The sequence below is a fragment of the Syngnathus scovelli genome, chromosome 8 (assembly GCF_024217435.2).
Source record: "Syngnathus scovelli strain Florida chromosome 8, RoL_Ssco_1.2, whole genome shotgun sequence".
NCBI classification, from domain to species: domain Eukaryota; kingdom Metazoa; phylum Chordata; class Actinopteri; order Syngnathiformes; family Syngnathidae; genus Syngnathus; species Syngnathus scovelli.
Genome location: NC_090854.1, coordinates 17905399 through 17927903, shown reverse-complemented (window position 1 = coordinate 17927903; position 22505 = coordinate 17905399). Strand labels below are relative to the sequence as shown.

At 47.6% G+C, this 22505-nt stretch overlaps 5 protein-coding genes across 6 annotated transcripts; 3 read left to right on the top strand and 2 right to left on the bottom strand.

The window, feature by feature from the left end:
- Window positions 1–408: 408 nt before the first annotated feature.
- Window positions 409–3696, bottom strand: cnot9 (CCR4-NOT transcription complex subunit 9). Its single transcript, XM_049729061.2, has 8 exons — window positions 3362–3696; window positions 2325–2510; window positions 2130–2245; window positions 1842–1951; window positions 1649–1758; window positions 1328–1426; window positions 1153–1244; window positions 409–1051 (listed from the first exon to the last, which is right to left on the bottom strand). Exons 1-8 carry the CDS (start codon window positions 3377–3379, stop codon window positions 883–885), a joined length of 900 nt encoding a protein of 299 aa, XP_049585018.1. The 5' UTR covers window positions 3380–3696; the 3' UTR covers window positions 409–882.
- An 81-nt stretch (window positions 3697–3777) lies between these two features.
- Window positions 3778–11153, top strand: usp37 (ubiquitin specific peptidase 37). Its single transcript, XM_049729053.2, has 24 exons — window positions 3778–3946; window positions 4507–4730; window positions 5016–5166; window positions 5266–5357; window positions 5513–5628; window positions 5757–5834; window positions 6045–6133; window positions 6224–6320; window positions 6392–6547; window positions 6635–6766; window positions 6859–6982; window positions 7082–7266; window positions 7330–7447; window positions 7797–7876; window positions 7963–8121; window positions 8211–8264; window positions 8379–8529; window positions 8621–8834; window positions 8923–9092; window positions 9173–9233; window positions 9393–9508; window positions 9579–9648; window positions 9734–9872; window positions 10201–11153. The coding sequence occupies exons 2-24, from the start codon at window positions 4557–4559 to the stop codon at window positions 10283–10285; spliced, it is 2811 nt and encodes a 936-aa protein (XP_049585010.1). The 5' UTR covers window positions 3778–3946; window positions 4507–4556; the 3' UTR covers window positions 10286–11153.
- A 7-nt stretch (window positions 11154–11160) lies between these two features.
- LOC125974145 (endoribonuclease YbeY) lies at window positions 11161–12740 on the bottom strand. The gene is made up of 4 exons (XM_049729062.2): window positions 11957–12740; window positions 11683–11814; window positions 11537–11605; window positions 11161–11296 (listed from the first exon to the last, which is right to left on the bottom strand). Exons 1-4 carry the CDS (start codon window positions 12164–12166, stop codon window positions 11201–11203), a joined length of 507 nt encoding a protein of 168 aa, XP_049585019.1. The 5' UTR covers window positions 12167–12740; the 3' UTR covers window positions 11161–11200.
- Window positions 12741–13029: 289 nt separating this feature from the next.
- On the top strand, window positions 13030–18114 carry lss (lanosterol synthase (2,3-oxidosqualene-lanosterol cyclase)). Its single transcript, XM_049729059.1, has 22 exons — window positions 13030–13163; window positions 13598–13766; window positions 13874–14012; window positions 14085–14193; window positions 14265–14386; window positions 14481–14577; window positions 14707–14842; window positions 14916–15024; window positions 15095–15213; window positions 15323–15420; window positions 15626–15653; window positions 15728–15784; window positions 15887–15958; window positions 16110–16160; window positions 16238–16387; window positions 16468–16564; window positions 16870–16975; window positions 17128–17193; window positions 17255–17332; window positions 17398–17568; window positions 17625–17703; window positions 17789–18114. Exons 1-22 carry the CDS (start codon window positions 13150–13152, stop codon window positions 17924–17926), a joined length of 2205 nt encoding a protein of 734 aa, XP_049585016.1. The 5' UTR covers window positions 13030–13149; the 3' UTR covers window positions 17927–18114.
- A 108-nt stretch (window positions 18115–18222) lies between these two features.
- Window positions 18223–21077, top strand: LOC125974146 (uncharacterized). Of its 2 annotated transcripts, XR_011087311.1 has the most exons (6): window positions 18223–19066; window positions 19139–19163; window positions 19235–19419; window positions 19644–20258; window positions 20335–20389; window positions 20597–21077. XR_011087311.1 is itself a non-coding variant. In XM_068651744.1 (5 exons), exon 5 carries the CDS (start codon window positions 20662–20664, stop codon window positions 20971–20973), a length of 312 nt encoding a protein of 103 aa, XP_068507845.1. In that variant the 5' UTR covers window positions 18223–19163; window positions 19235–19419; window positions 19644–20258; window positions 20335–20389; window positions 20597–20661; the 3' UTR covers window positions 20974–21077. The 2 variants fall into 2 exon arrangements, 1 of the variants encoding a protein (XP_068507845.1); XM_068651744.1 differs by having other exon boundaries at window positions 18223–19163.
- The last annotated feature ends 1428 nt before the right edge of the window (window positions 21078–22505 follow it).

The window sequence follows — 22505 nt, the reverse complement described above, 5'->3', positions numbered from 1 at the left end:
GTGCATGTGCTGTTTTCAATTGAGAAAAAAAAAACGAAGTCTTGTTTCGGTCATGTAAATAAGTCAAGCCAAATGTATTTACGGATGCCATAAATGCAGACTCCTTTCCAATCTGACTAATGCACTCCAATATTGACTTGCTCGTAAAAGGCTATTTGGCAAGAATGCAGCGCATGTACTTAGTTCGGAAGAGCTTGCGTTGAGAGTAGACAAATGCATCTGACAGGCTATATGGTAGGTAGCATGGTACGCTAATGCACTGGCCATGTTGGGATGATATCCACCCAAAATGGCATTGACTTTTTCATTGCACATAAAGTGATTTATTAACTTTTTGCCACTTTGGTCCAAGTCAGTAAGTCTGTCTTCACATATGGGACATTTGATTTAAAAAAAAAAAGACAACAATTTGCTATTTTAAAGTTTTATTCAACTGAAATGAACAATCCCATTTCAAGTGTTTTTCTTACATAAAGAAAATTTCAGGGAAAAACAAAAAATTGGCAAAAACATTTTGGAAGGGCTGGCAGTCGTTTATGTGCTAGTATTTAGCCAAACGTTGACATTTGCTATTTACAACAGTGCTGAAGGTACAGTATTGACAGCTTCAGACATGATTTGGTACAAAACCTTTTGATCATTCAACCGTAAAACAATTCATAGACTTCCAAAAGTGAGGCGGCCAAAACAAAACACAGGATACCCACTCGTGGCGGGTCTTCCATCTAACCATGCCAGTGGAGATCAGGAGGCTGGCCACAAATGTGAGCAAAACGTCAAAACCAAATGTCATCCATCGACAGTAACGGAGCCCTTCACCGCACAGCCCGTCCGTCCGTCTTAGCACCGCTTTTGGCCAACGTACGAGCGACTCTCGCAGCATCACTGCGGGGCCAAGGGGATTCCCCGGGCGTCGGTCACCTGGCCCTCCTGGAGGTTCTTCACCAACTGGGCCAGCCAACGCTTGGTGGTTGTGTCATCTTTCAGCACCTGCGCAAAGGTGCTGTCCTTCAACTGGTCGGGGAGACACTGCCGCAGAGCTTCTCTGGCTCTGAACACACAAAAAGGATGACATTGTATTGAAGATCCCACTGGTAGACATCTTCCCAGTTGCTTCTCCTCAGGTGAGAACGACGCCTCTCCGCTACGTACCGGAGATTATCCGAGAGGCGGAGGTAGCATCGAACCACGTGCTTCAGCAGACGCGCCGAAGGCTCCTTGGACAACTGCAACACCATCTTGCCCTGCAGACACGAGGAGCGGCAGCGTCACGAGGAGCGGCAGCGTCACGCGCCGCGAGCTTCAGACGGCGGCGACCGACACTCACCAGGATCATGGCCACGTGGGAGAAGCGCTCGTACGTTTGGCAGATGTAGGCCAGCCCAGTGTCGTCCAACAGGATCTTCTGCAGGATGAACGTGGCCACCTAATGGACCAAACGGAGACATTAGAGACCAGCGACGACCTGAAGCCCAAAGTACTTGTAAGTCATTTCACTTTCACTTTTTTCTCAACTCATTTCAAATCACACAACTTGCTCTCAGAATTGGCCAGATTGTTTCTATTAAAAAGCACATTTCCCATCACATCACTTGTCTTGAGGAAAGCCTTGGCTTAAACGCAGGCGTGCATGTAAACAGTATCGTACCGTTTTGGAGAGTTCACTCCCAGATTCCATAATACGCAGACACAGTGGGATGATCTCAGTCGTGAGGAGGAAGTTGATCACTTCCTGCTCATCTGTTTTGACCAAAGCGCCTGTCGTGACATGACGACAGAGAGGCTGCTTAGGCTGACAAACGGCAAGCAAAGACGTAGAAAAGTGGAGAACATGCACGCACCGATGACACCCAGGCTGGTAAGGCGCAGGTACTCGAACGGGCGCGTTTTGCTGACTGTGTGCAGAAAGGGATACAGGAAAAGGGGGATGTGCGCCGCCAGAAAGGCCGACCTAGAGGTGAAAGGCATTCAAATTCATTCTTTTAGGTTTTATTCAAAGTATTACTCAAATAATGATTTCACAAAAATGCTTTGCACATCATTCAATAGAGAGAGAAAAAATAAGCCAAGCTATGATTAGGCTGCCAAAAAAAGCGATGAATTTGTTGGAAGAATCACACGTGCGTTACCTCGTTTCCGGGTGCGAGGCGACACACTGGAGAAGCGCTAACGCGTTGCACACTCTGTTGGACTGGTGAGCCGTCAGCGTCGGCGGGTTTATCGAGGGGTAGATGTTGACGATTTCCTAATACGAGGCGAGAAACTTAAGAGGATCAAGGGAAATACACGAGTGAAGCTCGTGTAACGGGCGGCTGGACGGATACCTGCAAAAGTGCGGCGATGGTGCCACACGAGTGCCAGAGCATGGGGGCCAGGTCAGGCACAGATTCTCGTTTCTTGCTGAGCTCCAGCAAGGCGTTCTCTCGGGTCTCGGGGCTGGACAGCTCATTTATCCACTGGTAGATCTTTTCCCGGTCTACCTGAGCCAAGGCTGTGACGTTGGTGACAGCCTGTCAAAAGGCCAGAGAAAGTCAAAAATGTGCCATTTTCGTACCCCCTCAGTAAAAAAACGCTCCATCTAAATGAACGTTTTCAAAGTCCCACCACTATTCTCGCATTTTCAACATTTTGTCAAATGTTGGGTCATCTTTTATGACTGACAATTTACTTTGTTCTATGCACCGTTTTGTTTTAATATGTAATTCAAGGGATCAACTTTTTTCCTTTTTGTGCTTCTTGGAAGCACAAAGGAATAACTTGAACCTTTATGACATCAGGTTCAGCAGGGATTAATCTGACTACCTCTGATGCCCCTTCTTCCAAAATTTTCAAAGGATTAAAGCGTTATTGAAATTCATAACATGTTTTCCGTAATAAAAGTCATTTCTAAAATCTCAGCCACAACTGACTTTTGAGACGTTTTCCAGAAATTGGTACGTTTTCACCGGTTTTAGGAGTAACAACCTGATATTTGTCAAATGAAACACTTTTACAAATAAGGCTTATCATAGGTCAACGCTATTTTGCACGTATCTTATCAGATCAGCTGTACAATACGTATTTAATGTAATATATTTGAGTTGGATCAATAACGATTGGGAAAGACAAGCGATATTTGCGTCGGAAAAGGGGTGTGCTTTTAAAAGCTTTGTGCGTAACCCAACATTATTAGTAGTATGCCGGTTTTAAATAATGTATTTTGACTTGTGAAATTGATTTGCTCGATAAAAAAATGATGTCTGTGAATTTACGTGCATGACGCAAAACGGTGGGAGTGACTGTCTGGTCGTTACAAAAATAGGGGCATTCATTTAGCACAATAGTTGAATAACTACAAAACAAATGCTGAAAAAAAACTTACGGCTCCCGTAGCCAGCATTCTCACAATCTTAGTGGGGATAGTTTAAAAAATAAAAAAAATTCAATGGCGAGTGCAGGTAAAGTTGACAAAACTGTTAGCGCTAACGTTAGCCGCAACTAGCCGTTAGCAACTCATGTCTTCACGCTGGAGCAGAGTGTTCACACTACATTATACAAACAACTCAACGTGGCACAACCAAAAGGAGAAACAAATTGCGCCCTGGTCTTCGCATCCCGCAAACGCAAACAATACTTTGGAATTGGCGTTTTCGTCGCAAAACAAAAAGGCGGTCTCCACTTTCGAGTTCAGCAAAACCGCTAATAGCTAGTAAAGTATCGCGTGATCCGACGCGAAGTGCGCAAAGTGAACACCGCTTTCCCGCGTCATTTCCGCGGTATTTATTTGTTTCCGGGGTAAAATTTCGGTTCCCGCCATCATCGTAATACGCTGCTGCGAGTCCTCTCCTCTGTGTCAACAAGATAGCATACAAATCGCCGGCGGTGAATGCCGGCGAAACAAACTTTGATATCCGAACTGCGACGTTTTGATAGCGAACGTTCCTGGGCCAGCGTAGACCAGCAGAAGGTAATCACATTTCGAGCTATGCAGTGTAAAACCAGGTCACCGTTTTCACCTCCCCGATATGGCAGGCAGGCAAATTAGCCTGTTAGCCACGTTAGCTTTAGTAGCCGAACCGCTAATGTCGGCCCTCCCTCCATCCTTCCATTCGATGCGTGTCGCCGAGAGGACGTTATTGCCCCCTTAATGGGCAACTCCGCGGGCTTCTTGTGAATTGAAATTGTTAATACGTGTCCGAGTTCTATTGGTAGAATTTCCTTTTATTGAGCGCGTCGCCTTTTCGCTCCGCTTTCCTGCGGCGGTCACGGAGTGGACAGGCGTCGTGCTAATTTACCCCTCACGTCACGAGGCGGCAGAGAAGATAGTTGTTCAATCGACGCACAACTTGACTCGCGTGGACTTTAAGAGATGTATTTGTATCTGCACTTTTTCATTTTATGCAACGTGTTAACGCTGAGCAAGCTCGCTTGAACTTCGTCTTTTAGTTTTTTGCACGAGAGCTTCATTTGATTTGAGTTGAGCAAGTGACCAGAAGATCTACTTTGGATGTGTCTTTCTACACACAGGATTCGATTGACCCACAACCTCCAAAGTGCACCGACGGGATCGCTAAGCCATGGCCACCCTAGTGCCCAAAGTGTCCAGTGGCGGCGCTGTGAAGATGCGCTACACCGGCGATGATATCGGCGTCTCGCGTTGGAGGGAAGGCACCTTTGAGATCCTGGAAAAGGACAACAAAGTCAAGTTGAGTTTGAAATTCAACTCTGGAGGCTATGGCAAAACCTTTGAGGTAATATTGAAAGGATTCAAGTATGTTTTACCTTATTTTTGCTTGCTAAAGCACCATTTCTATGGACTTTGTCTGAGCTTTCCAAGTCACAATCATCATGTGGATCTGCCATTGTTTTGACCAAATTGCCGTACAACAGCGATGGGTTAATTTATTATGTGTATGAGTAGCTATTGTTGTTTCTGATAAGTTGCCTTCATTGACATTTTCGTGTGACTGTCGAACGCCTTCCAAAATAAAAAGCAATGTAATTAATGAAATTGTAATTTGTTTTCTCACCCCCAGCTGAATCAAAATGTGAAGAAAGTCTCCTTTGGCATTAACCGAATCTCGCTGTATTTGAAAGACAGCCGATTGATCGTCCTGGACCAGATGTCTTCCACTTTGGCCCGGAAGACGAATGACTATCTGGAAAAGCTAATGCAAGGAAAGACAAGTAATGGGAGGCCTATTACTTGCTGTTACTGTACTCTTACTTTACAAAATCACCAGTTGTCAAATCTGCAAAAACCAAGATTCTTCTTTTCTTTCTAAGGTGTTTTAAAATCATCCAATGGAAGTGTAAACTTCAGTCTGCCGACCCGCCGCTCATTGAAGAATGACATCAGTCCCACTGCGGAGAGACAGGTGAGCACTGGCATTCAAATTTCACGATAAGCAATAATGGTCAATAGCAACGCTTTATTTATGCAAGTGTTTACTATTTTCAGAACAATCACTTCTGCTTAAATAAAGTTGAGCCATATTGTAATCAGAGGGTTTGGCCTTTGAACATCTTGCAGATAACAACAAGACGTCAGATTGCCGAGGGACGGGAGGATTCCACGCCGCGTAAACCTCTGTGCAGCTCGAGCAGAGCCGCCTCCACATCTACTCGAGCCGGACATTCCGACAACCGGCACGTTGAATGTTTGCTTTGCTATTGATGTCGGAAGTGACTCCTTTTTGGTGTCTCAAAGAAGCATTCAAGTATGTTTGAATTATTTGCAAATTGTTGTTTTGTTTGCAAATCATTGTTTTGTCCAGGAGTGAGAAGAGAAAGCGACACCTCGCCTCTGAAAATGACTTAACTGAGGACTACCCCAAGGAAAATGACTCCTCCAGGTAAAAGGCATTCACACTTGAACAGAATTGCAAAGATAAACTGTGGATACACAATATTCAGTAGCCCTCTTGTTGTGTGTGCGTTTCCCATCATGTATTAGCATTAAGCTAGCAGGGGCGCTAATACAACGTGTGTGCAGTTGTATCAGTTTGAAAGAAAAGGGGGGAAAAAAGTTCTTTGTGTTTTGTTTTTTTTCTTCTTCTTCAAAGCAACAACAAAGCCATTTCGGACCCATCGAGGGAGTTTTTGTTGCTTTTCAAAGAAAAACTGAAGCAAGCAGAGGACAATCGCAGTTTAGGTAAAAGCCCCAGCAGTGCCATCTCAATTTCATCTCGGTGTCACGTGTTGCGCAGTATCTTTCAGCACTATTCTTTTGACTTCCTCTCAGCTCCCCTGACTTCAACGACGCCCCTCCAGCCGACTTCATTCTACAGCCGAGGATCCGTGACCAAGGATTACAGCCAGGGCCACTCCTTTTCAGAAAGGTCAGCTCCGCGCGTCTTCCTGTTCGTTTGACATCGGCCAGTCAATGCGAGCGACATTTCCCAAATCTCAGGGCCACGAGTACATCGGCGTCACCCGCGGCCAAGCGTAGCCTCCTGCTGCCCGTTCACTCCACTCCTTCCAAGAAAGTGCGACCCTCCTTGGATTACGGCGGCTGGAACAAGCCGAGGCCCTCGGCCGCAGTCCAGTCGCAGCCTCCCCTGCAAGGGTAACGCTTTAGCGCATTCGAGGCCACCCTCGCCCGCCGCTGAGGTTTTCTGCTGACGGCGCTGTCCGATGTGTGAACGCTTGACAGGTTTTCAAATTTGGGCAACACTTGCTACATGAATTCCATTCTGCAGTCACTCTTGAGCCTCCCGTCCTTCTCCAATGACTTGCTGAGGCAGAGCATCCCTTGGAAGAAAGTGCCCACCAATGCGCTGCTCAGGTAAGCCCCGCAAAAGTGCACTTCCATTCAATAGGGCGCGCCGTGCTCCGAATGTGCCGCCTTTTCTTCAACTTGTTGTGATGTGCGTCCAGTCGTTTTGCTCATCTTCTGGCCAAGAAGGACGTGGGTTGCCCGGAAACGCAAAAGGACCTCTTGAGGAAAGTGAAAAGTGCCATCTCATCCACCGCCGAGCGTTTCTCTGGAAATATGCAGAATGTAAAACGGCCATCTCATTCATCAAAGACAAATCTTTTTTCACGGGTCACTTTTGTTTGAACAGAGTGGTCTTGTGTCGTGCCGCCTTTTCACCACCAGGACGCTCACGAGTTTCTCAGCCAGTGTCTGGATCAGCTGAAAGACGACATGGAGAAAGTGAACAAAAGTCAGGCATCTGCGGCCAAGCCTGATCCCGGCGAAGAAGCCGACACCTCTCGCATCTACACCTGCCCTGTGGCTGTCAACATGGCGTTCGAAGTGCAGCACACCATCACGTGCAAAAGGTGAGGCCGGACCGTAAGCTTAATAGCGAACGAGGCGAAGACTTCTAACTCTGCCTTTTGCAGTTGTGGCGAAGTGTTGATCAAGCGCGAGCAGTTCAACGACCTGTCCATCGACCTGCCTCGCAGGAAGAAGACCCTCCCACTTCGATCGATTCAAGATTCCCTGGATCTGTTTTTCAGGGTGAATTCACTTTGATGCAATCCTTAACACTACAACACTTCGTATCGATCCTGTAGATTTTTTTTAAAAAATGATTATTATTTTAGAAACTTCCACTCCTGTTGTCGGTGCGAGCAGTCAGTAAGGAATGCTATTCATTAGCCTGCCTATGGCATTTCCTGTTACGTCTTAGCATGAAGCTAACAGACTTTAAGACAAGACAAAGTGCACGGTGGTTTTGAAGACAAAACTTGCAGTTCACCTGGGAGTGGAAACGGCGCCGCCTTCTTTTTCCCCATGATGTGTTGCAAAACCCTCTCTGGAAAGACTTCAAGATACCCAAGTTTAGAAGACTGTTTTCCTTTTGCAGTTGGAGGAAATTGAATATTCCTGTGAGAAGTGCAATAGAAAAGCAGCCACGGTTACACACAAATTCAGCAAATTACCCAGGTAAGCCGCAAACGAGCATGTGCGGAGTAACGAACAAAAGCGGTGGCTTTTCAGTTGACTTATTATTTTTTTTTCTCCCCTTGCAGAGTGCTCATCCTTCATCTGAAAAGGTACAATTTTAACGCCCAGCTGTCTCTGAACAGCAAGCTCGGCCAGCAGGTGGTGATACCCCGCTACCTGACCCTACTGTCACATTGCACCGACTCCACACGACCCCCCATCCCTCTCGGCTGGAGTTCCCAAGCGTAAGACCTCCAGGACAACCCCCCCCCCCCCCCCTCCCTTTTTACTGAAAAATAATGTTTTGTTTTTTTCTTTCCCATCCTCTTTAAAGGTCCAGAGCACTCAAAACATCCCAGCCACTCAGTGCGTCCATGGCTCCTCTCCGGTAAATGCTGATGATGCAATAACGTTCTCTGTCTGGTGTTAAAACGGTCGCATTAACGGCGAACAATTACTCTTGAGCCAGTTTCAATGTAGATCCTGATGTTGTGCGTTATAGGAAGCTCGCAGGGAAGACAGTTAATTGCAACAACGCATCGGCGCTAGCGGACTCGGACTCCGAAGAGGAGAAGCTTTGCAGAAAGGCGAGCACCGCCCGCAGACGACGAATCAGCAACAGTCTGCCAGAAGATGATGAACGACCGGAAGAGGTGAAGGTTCCTGGAGGGGAAAATGACTTTTTTCCCCCTTCCCCTGTTTTGCTTTTTGTTTTTTCCTTGATGCAGTTCTCGTTGTTCTTAGCGGGGAGATCCAACAGATCTCAGTGGGATCAACGACGATGAAATGTTAGAAGCGGTGCTAGAGTTCAGTCGGCAGGAGGCCGGTGTCACCGCGCCGCCTTTGGTCCTGGACGACGAGCCCACGAGCAGCCCGGACACGGGCTTCGGCGACACGGATGCCCAAGAACTGGCCTATCACACTGAGCTGATGGAGACGGACGCCAAACAGCCCGCAAGTATGTGTGTGTGTGTGTAAAGGCCACATTTGACCCCCTGCCGCATACTGGGTGGAGAGCTTTAAGTTGCACCTGTACCTGTATTTAGACGTGTTGGATTCCTTGGACTTGACCATGGATGAGAACAAAGAGAACCAAACCCCAGAAGGTTCGCAAGGCCAACAGGGGGAAATGGATTGGGTCCAGCAATACAACTTGGATCAGGAGAGGGAGGATCAGGAGTTGCAGCAAGCGCTGGCTCAAAGCCTCAAGGAGCACGTACGTCTGTGTAAATGGGACAGAAGCATTTGGAAGGAATCTCGTTTCTAATTTGTTGTTTTCTTTGCATTTGCACACAGGAAGCCCAAGAGTTGAGAGAGGCGGATGATCTGAAGAGGGCCACCGAGCTCAGCTTGCAAGGTGGGAACCGGCCTTTCCATATATTGGTGCACAACATTTGGGGAAAATTGGCAGCTGCCAAAAGATTCAAGCCATTCAAAGTTCCACTTTCCACCACGTTTCTTATAAAGCCGCAAACGTGTCGTAAATATGAGATCAACGGTGGTGTCCCTCTGACAGAGTTCAACAATTCTTTGCCCGAGCACATATGCTCGGACGACGACTCCGGTAACGAAGATGTGCTCGACATGGAATACACGGAAGCCGAAGTCGAGAGCCTCAAGAGGAACGCAGAGGTAGCTCGCATTCATCCGTGGCAACGTGAGCGATTGTGTTTCTGAAGACCCCGTGGCATCTCTTCCGCAGTGCGGGGACTTGGCCAACTCTTTTCGGCTCATCAGTGTCGTCAGCCACATCGGGAGCAGCTCCACCTCTGGTGAGAGACTCCAAATAGTCTTTCTGCTCTTAAATGCTCCTTTTATTTTGGCACTGCACGGTAAGCGGGTGGCTTCTTTTGTCAGGGCATTACATCAGCGACGTATACGACATGAAGAAGCAGTCGTGGCTGACTTACAACGACCTGGACGTGTCGCGGACCCAGGAGGCGGCCGTCCAGCGGGAGCGCGACCGCAGCGGATACATTTTCTTCTACATGCACAAGTGAGTTGGTGGCAGTTTTCTGATTTACCCAATACAGACGTGATTTCAAAATGATTCCGTTGCAAGAGTGGCGTTGTTTCGACCTCTTCCAAATGCACTTGCCGTGTCTAATCAGTGACGCGGGTGAGTTATCGTGTTAGAGGAGACGGACTTCATCACTGTGGGTGAGATGGCGGTTCAAACCCGTTCCTGCTGTCTCAATCAGCGATGACACAATGTTCTGCTCGGGCAGGAAAACTAGATTTGGACGTCGGCAATTGATTTGATCATAACCGATATATATTTTTCTTTCCCCCCCCCCCCCCCCGCCCTTACCTGGTGTCCCCAGGGATGTGTTTGAGCAGCTGTCCGAAATGGAGAAGGCTCCCGGCAATGTCTCGGACTTGGGGAGAAATGTTCTGCAGCCCCTCTGAGCCCCCACCAAGCCTTCGACCACGAAACAGCCTGACCGTAACTAGACTGGTGTCTTATTTACTACTGATTGCTCGGCCCCACCCAACCCAGTTTTCAATGTTGGCACTTGTTTCGCACAACAGAGAAGAGAAACAACCGTATGCGTGTCTGAAGCGCTTAAAATGTCGGCTCAAACCCATTTGATCAGTTGTTTTGGGGTCTATGGTTATGCTTTGCTCCAGTTCTATCAAGTAACTGTTTTATGAACTTGCCACAGCAGGAGCGACTGGAAGTGTTTCCATTTCCTCCCTCGGCCCTCTGTTTTGTGAATCGATTACAAAACGACGATGTTGGATGATAAGCTATTATTTAGAGTGTAGAGAGAGTTACTGTATTTCGGGGTACAGTCAGTGCAATATCCTTTTTTGACACAATTCAAGCACTGTGTCGATTTTTCCGAAGCTGCTCTTTGTGCTTTAGTCCTTACAAGTTCCAGCAAAAAAGCCCTTCTATGTCTTGCGTTTTGCTCGTGTGCCTCCTCAAGTCTTTCGTAAATGTCTATGTATAAGCTTTAAATTTGTTTTTTCTCCACCCAATATTTTTGTCAAAATTAAGTAATTTTTAGTCAGAGTTTTTCTATTTATTGCAACCTCGGGTTGTTTCTCCAAATCGACCGGCAAAGATGCAGAACACCAGGGAAGCGAAATGTGTTATGTTTAAGTCTGAACCTTCATCAGTCCCATTCAGTCTTTTTGCAGAGACTAATAACTCATGTCCGTAACCATGACACCCTCCAGGAATTGGCCATGTTCAGTTTCCTGTGCAGCCTCCTTGTTCAACCTGACAGAATTCTTACAGCAGACTTTGGTAATAAAACACTTCAATGAACGTGGGATTGGTTTTGGAGTGTTTAATGAACCGGTCCCAAGCGGGTGTCACCTGTCTTGGTGGTATGGCTTCATCATGGGCATCAAATGTTGCCCTGTCAGTCTATTGTACTCGCCAAGAATGTAGCTTTCCTTCTGCAGCATCTACAGAAAGAAAAACAGCAACGTCGCACAAAACGTCCGCCTAGATAAAGGCTACATGTTCCTGAGTCGATTTGTCCTTGGTGTGTTTAACACCCCTCAAATTCAAAATGCCAAACCAATAGGACCTACATCTCAACAACTGTTCCCGAGACGCTTGCTATTTTAAAAGCAACTTTGAATTGGGTCAATTTAGCCTGCAACATAACAAACCCAAGACGGTAGAACCTTCTGTGAACATACCTCATGCCATTCCTCCTCTGTCTCGTGTCTGTAGCCGAGCAGGTGGCAAATGCCGTGGGTCGTCACCACCTTCGAACGTACCCAGTGGTCAACAAAGCCATCGGCATAGCGAGGAATCGGATCAGTTGTTTCGTGCGACCACTCACGGTGAGCGCCTCGTGGAGATCCGTGGACTCCTCCTGACACTGCCTCATGAGGAACTCCACCCCCAGGAAAATGTCACCGAGGTTCAGCTCGTCTCTGTGGAGGGGACACGGCATCTTACCGGGTCGCAGACCCTGAAAAGCCAAGCCAATCAACCCAATGGGCATTTCTCTCTAGGGACTAATGCAAGTAAGAAACTGGGACAACCACCATCCATCAATCAACATTATGGTAGCAATACAAGATTCAGATCTGATTCCATCGGAAGTGATTTACCTCATGGAATGGAAACGAGAGGACATCGGTGGGTTCGTTTTTCTTCCTGTAAATGTTGTTGATGTGCTGAATTCTGCGGTTGTCCACGCAAACGACGCCCAAATCGAACTTCTGGATGCCCAAGATGTGCCTGAGGGTGTTCACGTCCTTGCGGAGCCGGGCGCGGCGAAGAGGAACTACTTTCTGAAGATTCCGTACCACTACACCCATTTCAAATCAGCCGATCTTTTAATACTATAATTTAATATCGCTAAGACAGGGGAGGGGGATTGTTTGCAGTCACACTGATGATAGGACAGCGGCCATGTCTGAAATCAAGGTGACACGCGCCGGTAGCGTTTAGCACACAGTAGGGCAATCGGTTGAGTGTTACGGACCATTTCAGGGTGAATGTTGTGGTGTACACGATAAAAACTCAAGTTTAACTGCTGTCTTTAGTTATCGTTTAACACAATTTCGGTGAATGAAACGCTCCGCAATGGCCGAATACACATTGGCTGTGTTGCTTTCAATGAAACTGGAACCGGCCGACAGTTTCACCAAACGAGACAAGCTACCCGCCCCAAAAAATATGAACGATGTCGTCAGTCAAACGGTCATCTCCGACAAACCTTTATTGAGGTCGTCAACCACGTTTGCCAGATAGTTTGATGTTGAAACGCGTCGCATTCAAGTGGCACGTTTTCGATTCATCAGTAGCCTCGAACGCAACGTCACTGAATTAGCACACCGGAAACCGGATATTATTTTTTTTGTAACACTCGGTCGGAAATACTGTAGCCCCAAGGCTGAACCCTTTATAATGTATTAATTTGTAACTTTGTATTAAAAGTTAAAACTGTAAGGGTGTCAAGCGTGTTGTTTCATTAACAAACGGCAGTATGAGAGCACGTGTAGTGATCCCACTAGGAGTGTTCTGATTGGTGGAGCTCTCAACGAACTCCGCCTACACGCCGTCATCTTTGCTGTCTGATAGGTCAGCTGCTCTCTGATCATGTCTTTCCATGCTGAAGTGTTTCTCGAACGTTGCCGCTATGCTTGCTGGGAATTGTAGTTTTAACTGTGGTTAACTTAAACGCTGTTTGCCTTCTTAGGCACTACATATACCACACGTAGCACATAAGAGGCGGGCACCTTCGGAGATACCTGTACACGTTCGTTCATCGGAAAGATGCTTGTTGACTGTGCCAGTTATGACTGAGAATATGTAAGTATTGAGCACTCTTAAATTCCTCTAAATAAGATTTTTTTTGTGTGAAACTTCTGTAGTTGCCCTGACCAATATGAGTTTTAATATATTAAGTTTTGACTTGTTCAGGTTAAAGTTGCTGTCAGTGGTTCAATTTGACCTCTCACCAATGTATTAGCAAACATGTCAGTATGGTTCAGTGCATTTTTTTTCCAAACTCACGTTTTTGTGTTGTATATGATTCCATTTTTTCTGTCAACGTATTGTTGAGTTGGCAACACTGAAATGAGTAAACTGGACAGAGATGCGTGCGTACTAGATTTTGATGAACATATTGAGTGGCCGGCCCAAGCGGTACAGAAGCTGGATGGATGGATATTTAGTGGCCTTCCTTGCTTCTGGAGCAACACATTTTATACTCCGTATGTGTACGTTTTGTCGTCTTTGCTCAGGCACTTGCGGAGGCGAGGAGGACCGTACAAGACGGAGCCGGCTACGGACCTGAGGCGCTGGAGGCTTTCTAACGTCGAGGGCAGGCAGACCTGGTCATACCTGGAGCATGTGGATGCCTCAGAAAGGGAGCAGACCATGCTAGAGGCCCATTCTTTAGGCTTGGACACGGTAGGCACCAGCTGATATATTGTGTGCTTTCCAAAATAATATTCAAAAAATCATTTTGTAGAGCCCATGCCTTACGGATGAATCCGAATTTCAATTTGTCACCACAGAGCAAATTTGTGCACGACTCCCCGGCCGCCCGCACGGCCGTGGATGTCGCCCTGAAAGGTATGAACTTCTACAGCCACCTCCAAGCCGAGGACGGCCACTGGGCGGGGGACTACGGAGGACCACTCTTCCTGCTACCCGGTATGCCGCATGTGAAGACGAGGGAAGGATCCAAATTTGGTCATGAAACAATGTTGCAACCTCTGGGTGCAGGTCTACTGATCACTTGCCATATCGCTAAGATCCATCTGGAGCACACCTGGAAGAAAGAGATGGTGCGATACCTGCGCTCTGTTCAGCTGCCGGACGGAGGCTGGGGCCTGTAAGGTGGCAGCTTTTTGCATGCGGCACAATGTGAAGGATGACCTTGCTTGGCGCGTTGTTTGTCGGCAGACATATCGAGGACAAGTCGACGGTGTTTGGCACAGCTTTGAGTTACACCTCGCTCCGGATTCTGGGTGTCGATCCGGATGATCCTGACTTGGTTCGGGCGAGGAACAACCTGCATAGCAAAGGTTTGAACAAAGTCTGCCTACTGCTAACCTTTCTGTTGATGTTGCAGGTCAATTAAGATTGAGCTATTGATCTTATCGATCTATTTCTCCGCAGGCGGTGCGGTGGGCATCCCATCCTGGGGTAAATTCTGGTTGGCCATTTTGAATGTCTATGACTGGGAAGGAATGAACACGCTCCTACCAGAGATGTGGTGAGATCAGAAGTTAGGAATTGAACAGACAGTGTAACATGAAGATGTTTTTCAAGGTCCCAAAGCTGACTTTGATGCATGTGACGTGTTGTCATGCTGTGTGACTGAAGCGCTTCCATTTGACGCCAGGCTGTTCCCGAGCTGGCTGCCGGCCCACCCGTCCACTCTGTGGTGCCACTGTCGCCAGGTCTACCTTCCAATGAGCTACTGTTACGCTGTGAGACTGGTGGCTGACGAGGACGCCCTGGTCCTTAGCCTCAGACAGGTGCCACAAGGGGGCGCCATAGCGATACTCTTGCATGACAGACCTGGAAGAAAGTTTTTTCTTCTCCACCTAGGAGCTTTATGTCCAAGACTATGCCAGCATCGACTGGCCAGCTCAGCGCAACAATGTGGCGGCGTGTGACTTGTACACTCCACACAGCAAACTGCTGTCTGCAGCCTACAGTAAGTTCCCACCGGAAAAAGAAATCAAAAAGTATTTTGACACCGAGTGGCCCTCACGCTCGTCTTGCAGCCGTGCTTAATGTGTACGAGGCCCACCACAGCGCCACGCTGAGAGGAATGGCCGTCAAAGAACTGTACCAGCACATCCAGGCCGACGACCTCTTCACCAAATGTATCAGCATTGGCCCGGTAGTGGAGACACTTTGGAAATAAAATTTTAAAAAAATGCGAATCAGCCATTAGTAAATGTCAACCAGGCCACGTGACACCATCTTGATGGCCGGCCCCTGTGCTGCAGATCTCCAAGACGATCAACATGCTGGTCCGCTGGTACGTGGACGGCCCCTCGTCTGCAGTCTTCCAGGAGCACGTGTCCAGAATCGCCGACTACCTCTGGTTAGTCTGCCAGACTGAGCTGCACGGGGGGAGGGGGTCCTGGGTTTGCAATTTAGCATTTGTTACACGTGGCCACGTATCACATGTTAGTGTGCGAGCTCAGTCACCACCACACTTGCTCCATAAAGTCCATCATAAACCCAGGACCCACTGAAGAGATGATAATAATGCAATCTGACTGAATGTAATCATTTTTGCATTTTAGGCTGGGACTGGATGGTATGAAAATGCAGGTGAGTGATTGTGTCTAATCTGAAAGATGATGTAAATCATCTGAAAGCCATTGATTTGTTTACATTGTGTGCAGGGCACCAACGGGTCTCAGCTCTGGGATACTTGCTTTGCGGTTCAGGCTTTCCTTGAGGTAAGTCACTCTTGAGGCCGAGGGCGGGAATTTGAGTTTGACTTGTCGGGATGTCGGCGGGCGAACAGGTTTCCCTTCGCCTCATATTTTGGGGTCTTTCAGGCGGGAGCCCAAGACAACCCCCAACTCGCCGAGTGTCTCCGACGCGCCCGGCACTTTCTGACAATCACACAGGTAAGAAAATGTGAAGATCGTTAGCTGCTTATTTTTGGAAAAGTGAGAGAGCAACTCTGGAATTTTGGTCAGGAAGGAAAAGATGTCGCCCCGACCAAAGTGTGATTGTAAAATTGTTGTTCTTTTTGTGTGCATGTTTCTCCTCCACCAGATCCCAGATAATCCTCCCGATTACCAAAAGTACTACCGTCAAATGAACAAGGTGCACGCCGTAGCAGCCGCGAGCCTTTTGACGGAAAAATTGAAGCATTTTGAATTTGATCCCGTGGCTGCGTTCAGGGAGGCTTCCCCTTCAGCACGCGCGACTGCGGCTGGATCGTGGCCGACTGCACGGCGGAGGGCCTCAAGTCGCTGATGCTGCTGCAGGAGGCGCGCCCCTCCGTAGGCGAGCCCGTCGCGCCGCAGCGCCTCTACGACGCCGTCAATGTGGTCGGTCGCCGCCGCTCGAGCACGCCGCGTTCGCTCGGCCGTATGCGTCAATACGTGTCGTCACCTCTTTCTATTCCTAGTTGCTGAGCATGAGAAACTCTGACGGCGGCTTTGCCACGTATGAAACGAAGAGAGGGGGGAAACTTCTCGAGCTGCTGAACCCCTCTGAGGTCTTCGGTGAGTCAATCACCCTGTTGGCGTTTTTTTTTTCCCCGTGGGTGATGTAAATGTACATTGATAGAAGTGCAATATTGTATACATGCTTTCAAAAGAAACAAAAAGTCTTCTGTTGACACGTTCCAAACTGAACCCAGCGCGCAACTCCAGATGTGTTGGCAACACGCAACCAACAGGAAGTCACGTTTGCAAAAGGAGAAGCCAAATACGTCTCGCAACATTTTTGACGTCTGACTCAGATATGACAAGTTGCAGTTTCCTGCTTCAAAAGATGCCTTGTGACAGAATCCACCTTTCCCAACCAGGTGACATCATGATCGATTACACCTATGTGGAATGTACGTCAGCAGTGATGCAGGCTCTGGGCCATTTCCACAAGGTGCATCCCGAACACCGCGCGGAGGAAATCAGGTATGGCCCAAAATGCCGCTCCGTTGGAAAAAATGGCATCATTATCATGGTTCTTTTCTTTTTGCACACGTTTGGATTCAATTAAATGCAGTCAGTTTTCCGGCAGCATTGTTGCAAAAGCACTCAAAGGGACTGTTGTATATGCACCCCAGGAAGACCTTGGACGACGGGCTGGAGTACTGTCGCAGGACGCAGAGGCCCGACGGATCGTGGGAAGGGTGCGCTCGGCCGTAACGTGTCATGCTTAGACTCTGTGCTGACTCTGCGTTTCCTGCTCAGGTCCTGGGGCGTGTGCTTCACCTACGGGACCTGGTTTGGCTTAGAAGCCTTCGCTTGTATGGGACACCATTATCAGAGGTGAGGTTGGAGGAGGTCACCTGCGTCCAAGTCACACGCTGACGCCAGCGCTCGTCCTCGGCTAGGAACGGCCGCCCGGAGGTACGCGACGCCTGCCGCTTCCTTTTGGATCGGCAGATGGCGGACGGCGGCTGGGGGGAGGACTTTGAGTCGTGCGAGCAACGGCGCTACGTCCAGAGCGGCTCGGCGCAGATCCACAATACCTGCTGGGCTCTGTTGGGCCTCATGGCGGTCAGGTGAGGATTATTTGAGTCTTCTCAATGTGAGTAAACGTCAACGCGTCCGTCCGCAGGCACCCTGACCAGCGGGCCATCGAGCGAGGTGTCAAGCTGTTGATTGACAAGCAGCTGCCCAACGGAGACTGGCCTCAGGTGAGGTTCTCCTCGCTGTTTGGTTTCCACCTGAGCCAACGTGACGGCGGAACACGACTGACTTTGCGTGGTGTCCCCCTCTTAGGAGAATATCTCGGGCGTGTTCAACAAAAGCTGCGCCATCAGCTACACCTCGTACAGGAACGTCTTCCCCATTTGGACCCTGGGCCGCTTCGCCTCTCTCAACCCCGGCAGTTCTCTGAGCGGCAAGGTCAAGCTGTGAACGCATCTGGGGTCAAAACGGAAGAGCCGGTACATTTCAACTGTCAAAGTGTCTCTCTTAAGACTTTTTTTGTGCAGACATATTAGAGCAGGAAATGGCAGAGTGGCAAATTACACAACCGTTCATTTGAGAAAATACTCGAGCAGTAAAAGAACAATGTTTGTGCCTTAAAACTATTCTGACAACTACGTTTTGTCGAGAAAGTGAATTATTAGCAGTGTGTGTGTGTGTGTGTGTGTTTGTTCCACTTGATGGCTCTGAGGTGGACATTTCAGTCACGTAACAATCACGACACGCCCAAAGTTTTCCATTCAAGCCATTGTTTTGGCCTCTTGGTTGGTTTAAAGGCGAGTTTTCGAATGTTTGGGGCCCAATCAAGGTGAACTGTCTCCACTTTGCGTGAGGAGTGGTGACGACAGCTCACAGATCTGTGATGAGGATAACACTCGAGGCTGGTTCATCCTGTTCTGACATGACGCTTTGATTCATTATGATGTTCATGGGTCATTTTAGATTGTTCCTAAATGTCAGAATGAAAATAAATCCCAATAAATATGAAGAGCTAGTTGAAACTCAATTGTGAGTCACTTAAAACGCTATGTGGTCCTCATTCAAGCAAAAAGTCACTTTTCCAAGTCTCTATTGTCCTCCTTTGCACTCACTCGTGGATCCTCGTGGTGATGATGTGACTGGCCACGCCACATTACAGGACAGTTCCCAGACACGTTTTTGCTCTTGTCGATCCAAAACAATGTTTCCATACAGAAATGGCTAAAATCACCCTTCAATGTCCAATTTTCAGTCATGTTGTCTTGACGCTTGCATGCTACGCTGGCCTTGCATTGTTTGTGGTGCACGACGTATTTGTATGCCCAAGCAAGCACATGCATTCTCCTTCCTTCAATTGTTGTCGTTGAACATTCTTCACGCGCGCCCATGCAAAGAGTGGAGACGGCACTTTGTGTCTCCATGTACATTGGCCAGATAGTTCAGATTCACCAGATTGTCAAACAAACAACACTTTTGTCCTCACCTAACCGCATATTACAGCCCCCCCCCCTCCCACAATGAGGGCGTGCCAGCAGGTAAATAAATGTGCACGGACCCACACCGAGAAGATATCTGCATTGAGCGCAAACGGTAAGTGTGTGGATTTCTTCACATGGACACTTCTTATGTGTTGTCTTGAATTTTTTGGGGGTATCATTTCAGGCATCAATGCATCACAACAAGCAAGGTGAGAAATCCGTCGTCGCTTCTTCCTCAGCCTTCCCAAGATCTGACTGATTTTTGTTTTTTTTCCAAAAGGACGCTGTGGTGGTAGAGGTGGTGGGCATGGCCACGGCCACAATCATGGCCACGGCCACAATCATGGCCACAGCCACGGGCCTGGATGCGACCGAGAGCCCGGATGTAAAAAGTGTCGCAGGCGGCGGCACAGGAGAGGACACAAGCATCGCCGCTGTCACAAGAAAGGGAAGGAGTGTCACGGGGTGAGTTTCGCAAACTGTTGTCATCACAAACAGCAACAATGTGTATCTGTCGCTTCATCCGTGTTGATGATTACACGGAAGAAAAAAGTCACATTTTAGAGGTTGAAAAATAAAATTAGCCGGAGGTTTCCGTTTCCACCAAAGCTTTGTGACTCCAAATGTGGTTTTGTGCTTTGCGTCTGCAAAAACGTGACGTTGTATTCCCGCCGCTCTTTTTTTTGCAGTCCTCCAGCAGCTCCTGCAGCAGCAGCAGCAGCAGCAGCGACTCCGATTAGAAGAAGAAGAAGCAGCAAGCTGGAAGGTCTTCCAGTATCCGCTTTGCACAATGGTTGGATTGAAAACATTTTGTGCTTGATGTAACAAAGTGGATTTTAAAATAAAATCAGAAATGAAGGTTTCGTGGCACATCTGTGAAGCACGAGGCAAAAGCTCACAATTCGGCAGCTCGAGTAAATGGAAAAACAAATGAACTTAAAATGGGCACACAAAAGTAACGCAAATGGCACACTTCCTGTGTCATTCTCGAGACTTTTTTCATGACGGTCACAAATTTCAAGGTGCAGCGTGAAAGTGGCTCCGGGGGCTGAATTTCAATTTCCACCAGGACCAAGACGGCAAGAAACTCTGTTGTTTTGGAGGGAGGACAGGAAATTCCCCAAGATGCATTGAGTCATTTGGTGCAATGCAAGAATTTGCAATTTCGTTAGGTCCCATTAGGCCCCGCCCTCCCTTTCTGTAGGTGTGGCCAGAGGCCGAATGTTTTGTCAGACTTGTTATAAAAGCGCTGCATGTCGGTGGGCAGGTGAGTGAGCAAGTGAGTGTCTCGACTTCAGCGCACGGTACGTTCGGCAACTCTGCACATTTTAAGGAAACTTGTCAAATGTCATTTAACAATTTTGTTTTCTTTCGTTCCAGATTGACAATTTGAAATTGGGAAGCTGAGATTTGGACAAGCGCAAGGCAAATCAAGGTAGACCTGTTCATTGCTATTTCTCCAGAATCTCTGTTTTATGACTGTTTCGGAGTGAAACTTTTCCGTCTTATTACTAGAATAGACATGTCCACCAAATTTTGTATCGATATGTAGATCTGGTGTCCAGGGTTGATTTCTTTTAATTTTATTTATCCTCCGCCTTTTGTGACAAATGCCAAACCTTCACATTTTCTAACACTTTAGGTTCATCTTAGAGACGATGCCACACGGTCCACACAGGCCACACACTCCTCGGGGGGTGCACCACCATGCACACCCGGCTCACGGAGGTTTTAGGCACGGCCACGGCCTTCATCACGGCCACGGCCTTCATCACGGCCACGGCCTTTATCACGGCCACGGCCTTTATCACGGCCACGGCCTTCATCACGGCCACGGCCTCCATCACGGCCTCCATCACGGCCTCCATCACGGCCTTCATCACGGCCTCGGATACGGCCACCTCGGATACGGCCACCTCGGATACGGCCACCACGGATACGGCCACCACGGATACAACCGTGGACACCCCTCCCACGTACATGTTCGAGGATGTTCAATACAATAACCTCGAAATGTAACCGTTCACATATGCAGCGTGTCCTGTATATTTCATTTCAATAAGAATCATTCTAACAGTGGCCCATAGCGGTTGTTGCAATAAAGTGCAATTTTGTTTTCGCTATGTTATTGCTTTCATGTTCGTTTCTCAGGAACAGCAATTTCTTTTTGGGTGTACCGAAACAAACAAAGATAACAGGAGAGGAAAAAAAGACAACCACAGTACCACCTGGGGATCACCAAGCCTGCACACCTTATTTACTCCGAAGCAAAAAAAGGGTCATGTCCATCGATGTGAGCTCACCATTGTTTGCCTTTAGCAAAGTCCATCAGGCAGAACACTCCCACCTCCGCCTTCCAAGTAAACCCTAACTCTAGGCAATTCATGCGTAGAGCAAAAACACAAACACGGACAAAGTGACCTTGCCCCCTTTTTCTGACTGACTGATTTATGACCGGCAGGCAACATTTCTGGATTGACACCTACTCTTCCAAACTCACGCATGTTAACGAGTCCAAATTGTCCACAAGTGCAAATGTGAGTGGAAATGAACACACTGCGATTGGCTGCCCAGGCAAATTGGCCCGTGACCCGAATGCGGGACAAGCCCTCCAGAAAATGGCTAGGTAGCATGTTATCAGCCTCCTAATGTGTGTACGTGTGTGTGCGAGATCTTGTTTGTTTTTGTTTGATCACGTTGTTGTGTGTCACAAGGGAGGTCTGACTGAACGCCTTTGTTCCCCACCATGTGATTTCTATGAGCGTGTTAAAGCACATTGCTGGTTTGAGGGCATTTACTTGACTTTTGTTGTGGAATTTCTGTCAAGGAGGTAAAAATGAATTGAAAAAAAAAAGAGCTTTATTTAAAGAGCAAATTAGACGGCTGCAAAAAAAGGCCTGTGGTGTAGTTCAAATGATGTCTGTCTATGTGTGCCATGTGAGCTGTGTTAAAGCTCCAGGCGCGATATTCAATATTGATGCCAGGACAGTTGAAGAAGCTTTCTTAAAGTAAAAACAAAACAAGCACTTTCTGGATGGAGTGCAAACGGGGAGGCAAGTCAAGGAGTGGCTGCTCATAAAAGGAGCTACAAAGAAAGCAGGCAGCTGCATTTGCAACTCCACTCTCCAACGCAGTAGGTCGAGGTTCTCTTTTTGCTCCTTCATGATTTACTGACAAATTGTGCCGATTCTTAACTTTGTGTACTTGTGTTTTTTCCATCTCAATTGTAGGAGCTGCACTTGCTGGTGAAAAATGGACAGCAATAACCAAGGTAAACTACAAGGCCATTCTGATTTTTTTCTTTAAAATTCCTTTTTACAGACTTTTGATAACTGTTTTGAATCCTTCAGTTTTCAAGAAAAGCCGTAATGTCCTCCAAAAAGTGCTGTTGATTGGATATTATTCGGCTCAGATGGGTCTCTTTGACCCCGAGCATAACAGGTGCATTTACTGTACGGTATTTCTGTTGCTAAAAATTTTGACCTGCAACGTGCAATAACGGGATGAATGAATTTGATTTTAAATTTCAAAATGAGTCAACTTGACCCATG

Excerpts from the sequence above, each read along its gene's own strand:
- usp37 (XM_049729053.2), top strand. The coding sequence starts at position 4,557 with ATGGCCACCCTAGTGCCCAAAGTGTCCAGTGGCGGCGCTGTGAAGATG. Across the intron at positions 5,629-5,756 it reads GCCGGACATTCCGACAACCG|GAGTGAGAAGAGAAAGCGAC; the intron begins GCACGTTGAATG and ends TGTTTTGTCCAG. Across the intron at positions 6,548-6,634 it reads TCGCAGCCTCCCCTGCAAGG|GTTTTCAAATTTGGGCAACA; the intron begins GTAACGCTTTAG and ends AACGCTTGACAG.
- LOC125974146 (XM_068651744.1), top strand. The coding sequence starts at position 20,662 with ATGCACACCCGGCTCACGGAGGTTTTAGGCACGGCCACGGCCTTCATC.
- lss (XM_049729059.1), top strand. Across the intron at positions 14,387-14,480 it reads GAACAACCTGCATAGCAAAG|GCGGTGCGGTGGGCATCCCA; the intron begins GTTTGAACAAAG and ends ATTTCTCCGCAG. Across the intron at positions 16,388-16,467 it reads TCTACGACGCCGTCAATGTG|TTGCTGAGCATGAGAAACTC; the intron begins GTCGGTCGCCGC and ends TTCTATTCCTAG.
- cnot9 (XM_049729061.2), bottom strand. Across the intron at positions 1,952-2,129 it reads GCCTCGCACCCGGAAACGAG|GTCGGCCTTTCTGGCGGCGC; the intron begins GTAACGCACGTG and ends TTTCACCTCTAG. Across the intron at positions 1,427-1,648 it reads GGAGTGAACTCTCCAAAACG|GTGGCCACGTTCATCCTGCA; the intron begins GTACGATACTGT and ends TTGGTCCATTAG.
- LOC125974145 (XM_049729062.2), bottom strand. The coding sequence starts at position 12,166 with ATGGGTGTAGTGGTACGGAATCTTCAGAAAGTAGTTCCTCTTCGCCGC. Across the intron at positions 11,606-11,682 it reads ATCTCCACGAGGCGCTCACC|GTGGTGACGACCCACGGCAT; the intron begins GTGAGTGGTCGC and ends GTACGTTCGAAG. Across the intron at positions 11,297-11,536 it reads CAGAGGAGGAATGGCATGAG|ATGCTGCAGAAGGAAAGCTA; the intron begins GTATGTTCACAG and ends TTCTTTCTGTAG.